The sequence below is a fragment of the Monopterus albus genome, unplaced genomic scaffold (assembly GCF_001952655.1).
Source record: "Monopterus albus unplaced genomic scaffold, M_albus_1.0 scaffold134.1, whole genome shotgun sequence".
NCBI classification, from domain to species: Eukaryota; Metazoa; Chordata; class Actinopteri; order Synbranchiformes; family Synbranchidae; genus Monopterus; species Monopterus albus.
The window spans coordinates 2,700,489-2,705,863 of record NW_018128014.1 but is presented as its reverse complement, the minus strand read 5'-3'; the positions used below and the strand labels follow the sequence as shown (position 1 = coordinate 2,705,863).

Genomic DNA, 5,375 nt, shown 5'->3' with positions numbered 1-5,375 from the left:
GACACACAGTGTTACTCGCAACCTTGAAACACAACAAAGTCCTGGATATCCAGTCATCCACACACACACCCGTCGACCGTCTAGTGGAGGCTTTAAGTTTAAGTGACATAGAGCCATGTGGCCGAGGTAAAATGCAAATGGCTGCTGCCATTATTAAGTCCACATAAGACAAACACAAAGATTCCCGACCACAAAGCATCTCACTGCCCTGTATACCAAACACCTAGAGACCACTCGCAGTAGGTGTAATTAACATAAAATATCCTAAATGTTTACATAAACCAACACCATGTAACATAGAATAAATATTTACAAAAATACTAAATTCTATAAAAGTCACTAACACACATTTACTTCACATAATTACAAACTCAACACTGCTTCTACCTCTGCTCCCCTTCTTCAATAACATGGTCTATTCCTACAGCTCTTAGGCTGGTGCTTAGGGGGTCTTTCTCTTTCACCCCCACAGCCTGCTGAGGAAACAAGGAAAAAGTGAGGGCTGCCATTATCTTAACAAAGCACAACTAATAAATGTAAGACTGCTAACTGTAACTGCAAAAAGAGTAGGCTTGAGTCACAACACAAATTCGATGTTTGAACTGTAAATGCTGCTAATTTGGATTTCCTTTCCACCCAGTCCTTCTTGGCAACACCCAGTACCACCTGCAGTCCCAACAGTAAAAAAAAAAAAAAAAAAGTTAAAGTGTTAAATTATCACAATAAAATATCCTCACAAATATCAAAGTGCAATGATTCATTTAACATACAATGTTGTGTTTCAGTCAACACTAATGTGTCATGGTAACAGAACATTACAACACCACTCCTTGTTAAATCATTTACTTTACTGTGAGTAGACTGTCAACCTGCTCTGTCCCCCCCACATCACCTGGTCACAGGAGGCAACTCGCACCAATCAGACAGCTTGGTTCTTCAAAAACAGATCAAAATAAAAGCAGCCTTAGTCTGTTTGAAGGCGATGACACAGTTACAGGAGCACACAGAAGAAAAATATAATCCCCATAGACGTCCCTATGTGAAACTTTTCACACTGAATGTGTAAGAGCAGGAGTATCCATGGTTACACATGCTACCTTTGAAAGGACTTTACTACTGGAAATCTTTCCAATCAAGTAGCTGTGGTCTCTGTTTCACGAGAAATACAAAAATTGTCAACATCCAAAACAACGGTTTCACTTCACAAATGGGAGTAATAAAAGAATCAAATGCTCAATAAGCCTCTTTCACACGGCCCATTCAAGGCACGATTTTCACACCAATTTCCTGCCACGCCCTTCAGTATGAAGGCCAACATGGGGGTCGGTGCTGACCATTCTTTATTCCACCACCAGAGGAAGTAAAATTGGTGCAACCGTGGAAAAGGGCAAGGGAGTTTGGGGTGCTGTGGGCAGAGGTGCTTGAGGCTTTGATGTTGTTTCCATGACAAGGGGATTCAATTTTACCATTGCTAACAAGAAACTAAATCCATGACCATAATCATTACCATGCTGGACACTGTACATAACTGAGAGTCTGAGTTCATGTCGTAAATGTGCCAGTATGTTCTGTATTTCTGGCATGCATGCTATATGTCACGCTGGATGTCAAGTCCCCAATACCGGGATGGAGGTATCTGTGTATAAAGAATAGAAGCAGTCTTATGCTGGCTTTTTTTTTCAGTTTTTTCAGTTCAGCAAATAGACTTAGCTGCCATAAACAAGGTCCAGCCTAATGCCAATACAGTGGAATCTCTGTGCAAAGGAGGATATATTCAGGAGTTAAGTCCACTTAAGGCTTTTCTCAGGAAGCTGTAGAACGCTGTAGACACCCCAGTCCAGTGGCGATGCTCTGCTTTAAGTTAAAAATAAAGGCCCCTGCACAACAATAAAGGCAGCAGGACTATTTGAAAGGAACAAAAACAACTTCTCGGTCGGTAAAACCTGGGGCCATGACGCAACAGAGAGCAAGTGGTGCAGAATTGAAAATGCAATCTGACTCCAGAATGTTTTATTTTCTAATCATTCTCTATTTACATTTACATCTATCAACTTGAGAAAGCAGCCCCCTCCTCCTCTGATAAACACTGGAGCAAAACAGGGTGTCACTAAATGTGTTCTTATTCACAACATGGAGGCTGAAGAAAGACTGTGATCCACATTGAAAACCCAAATGGACCCTTCCACTGACTGAAAGATGAATACACAACCTCCTTCCACAGGCCTCAAACTGTGACCATGAAATGACCTCCAGGCTTCATCCCAGCTAGGAGACATTTTCTCAACCATACATTTGTACCTTTATCAAATTCATCTGCTTCTAACAGATACATACTCGCTCTCTTAGAAGCCGATAGTTCAAGGAGTTTATTTTGGGGCACAGCAAAAGTTGACACAGTCTCAAAGTGTGTTCAGTTTTAACCAGAATCACCATTAAATCTGTGTGTGGATGTATAATTTAAGACTGCTTTAGTGTAAGAGAAAAACTGTGGTTCATATACGTGCAGGGGAAAGGTATAGGTCACATTTTGCTGCTAAAAAAGAAGAAAAACCAGTGATTAAAACATGGCCATGCGTGCTGACTGGGCTTTCTGTCTCTCTCTTTTTCCCTGCCTCCCCTCCCCCCTCCACACCAAAAACAGCATCAAAGCAATCAAAATGGTAATGTTAGGCATGAATGGGGCCCATCCCCCCTCCTCCGCCACCTTCACCTCATCCTCCTGCACTAAACTCCGCACACTTTTTTCCTCTCCATGTTAGAGGGGGCCAGAAACCACCCCCTTTCCTCTCTCAAAATGGAAGCTTCCACTACCAAACTCGACGAAGAAGAAGAAATGGAAGGGAGGAAAAATCACTCTCTCCACAACACAAACAGCAAGGATTCACACCCAGGACTCAGGCCAGCGTCCTGAGTAGAAACTGGATTATTAAAAGAGCTACTACTGATGCCGCTGTGTTTTATTATCGTCTTGCTGTGTGGCTTTTTACATACAGCAAGTTTAATGGATTCAACAGTACCTGTAACAAATCAAGTGCTTCGAAACTGCATTCCATAGGAAATGGGATCGATTAAAGTCAGGCAGAGGGAAAACAGGCCGCTAACAATTAAAACAAAACAACACAACCAGTGGCTAAATTAATATCGACCTATTTTCCTTGCATTCTTCTTCTTGTTGTTAATGTTGGGAAGTTGTGTGCGCTGCTGTCCGGCAGGGACCAACCGGCGGGGCGGGCTGAACACAGCTGCAGCCTCGATCCAGCATCTATCACCAGCATGGCTGCAAAAAGCACCTGCTTCAAAGTTAAAATAGGACACCGTGTGCGAACCGAGAGGATAGTAAAGAAGTGAGAGCGTATTCGTGAGCGAATCAAATGCACCGCTGTGGTCATGTGACCGAGAAGAAATAATACCACCAGACTAAGTATAAAGTAACAAACCGCGGTGTGTAACCGTATAAAAGACTTTTAACAGCAGCTCCGGGTTGATAGCAAGGCTTGGTTTAACTTTAAAACTTCAACTATAGTGTTGAGGAAAAAGTCTGAGCGGGTAGTTAGCTAAGCTGCTCCTTTATTAGCCTCTACCGTTACTCTCCAGAAACATGTCGACCCACTCAAAATGGACGCTAAAATTTTTTCAACATTACACAACTTTGAGAACCGGGATGGAGCCCGGCGGTTCGGCTAGCTGTACACCCCGACAGGACACAATAAAAGGAGATTTTAGCGGACATCCACTGTTTTGTTACAGCTAGGAAAAGCGTCCACATCGGGCACAGTAAAGGCAAAAAACAATCAACACATTGGAGCTTACTTGTTTATCGCTTAGGGCTGTTATTCTTGTTTGCCTGTCGTGCAGCTGTCTCTTAAGGTCCCCATCCTACAAATGAACAAAACATCTGTCAGTGTGAATTACCATTTTATTTTGGACACAACCATGAAACTTCACAGTATATATTTTCAGCAAAGTCACGATGAAGCTGCCACTGTAAGGAGAGGCTTGCTAACACAAGTAGTGATGTTAGCCGAGAAGACGAGCAGATTTATGCTGATAAAGTTTCTCGCACACTCCCTGATTCACCTGCCCGGATCCTATACAGCTGCTGTCAAGAAATATATGTAACGTTTACCTCTGGGTCCTGCTTCATCTGTGCAACTAGTTTGTGAACGATGGAGGAGCGGAATGAGAATTAGAAAAGTGTCTCAAGTTAGTATGTAAAGGGAGGAACAAAGCGGGGATGATAGCCACCTCATAAATATTCAGGTCGCGTCCTGATCGCCACACACCACCACCACCACCACCACCGCATTATTACTCCAATTTCTCCGAAGAAAACACCAACGACAATTAGCCAAAGTACTATGAAAAGTGCACTTAATTAGTCTTGGAAGTGGACGTTGTATAGCCGGCAGACATTACGGTGTCGCATAGTTATTACCCTCACGGAATGTTAACCTCTCGTCCCTTCACATTTTCACCCTCCTGCTCTGACTTGCTTCATAACACCAGTAAGGGTAGAATAACACGATGTTTCATTTACCTGATGACATTGGATTTCTACTTTCAGCGCCTCTTGTAGGCCTTGTAGTTCCATGTTCCGACTAGAAAAACACTTTTCTCCCACTTTCGACGCGGCCGAGAAGAAGTTTAAGTGAATTAAATATTTTTTAAAACGACAATAACAATTGAAAGAAGAACTACTCAGGCTGCAAAGCAAGTTCTCGCTGCTTTTACAGCCTAGGACTCATCACCCACTTTCCGCCTGTCTTCAAAAGTGCTCCAAACCGGGCGGAAAGAGCTCATGCCCCGGACGAGTCCTCTCCAGATTACGGCCGAACGTCGACGGGTCCGACGGAGAAACGGGTTACCTTTTCTGTCGATTATTTTAAGTTGAAAAACGGGGACTATATTTTTGTCCGTGTCCGCGGCTTGATTTCACTTTGCCTGGGGAAAAGTCGCGCTTCGGCTGTCAATGGTAATTCTAAAGTTCCCGGATGGAGTAGAGAGGACCCCATCACCACCACCACCACCACCTCCACCATATTGGACATGCGCAGTGTGCCGAGGGAGTCATAACTACTAGTACACAGTGAAGGATATTTCTGTTAAATACCCGTGTTTTCACACCCATAGTCATGTTATCATATAATTGCACAAACCCAGTATATTTATAATGCTGTTAATTACATTAAAAAGTATTAAAATAATTAGATGGTTGAGTTTCTTTCTCCTCCTTTGTTGAAGGTTGCTTACTACTGTGTCCATACAGCTTTAACCCATGGTGTGGTGAAGTACTCAAAACGTTTATTTAAGTGAAAGTACTACCACATTCAAAAAGGTACTTGAGTAAAAGTATGCACATATTATCAGCAAAATGT

The 5,375-nt window shown here is 42.8% G+C and overlaps 1 protein-coding gene across 4 annotated transcripts in view; it reads right to left on the bottom strand.

The window, feature by feature from the left end:
• phf21b (PHD finger protein 21B) overlaps positions 1-5,146 on the bottom strand; it is a 107,084-nt gene extending 101,938 nt beyond the window's left edge. For all 4 annotated transcript variants that reach the window (XR_002275977.1, XM_020613533.1, XM_020613531.1 and 1 more), the window contains exons 1-3: positions 4,753-5,146; positions 4,538-4,620; positions 3,811-3,876 (exon numbers count right to left, since the gene is read on the bottom strand). Coding sequence is in view for 3 of the 4 variants with exons in the window: in XM_020613533.1 (XP_020469189.1) it covers positions 3,811-3,876; positions 4,538-4,620; position 4,753 (150 nt within the window). In the remaining variant the exon portion in view is untranslated. The remainder of the gene's footprint in view (positions 1-3,810; positions 3,877-4,537; positions 4,621-4,752) is intronic.
• Between the last annotated feature and the right edge of the window lie 229 nt (positions 5,147-5,375).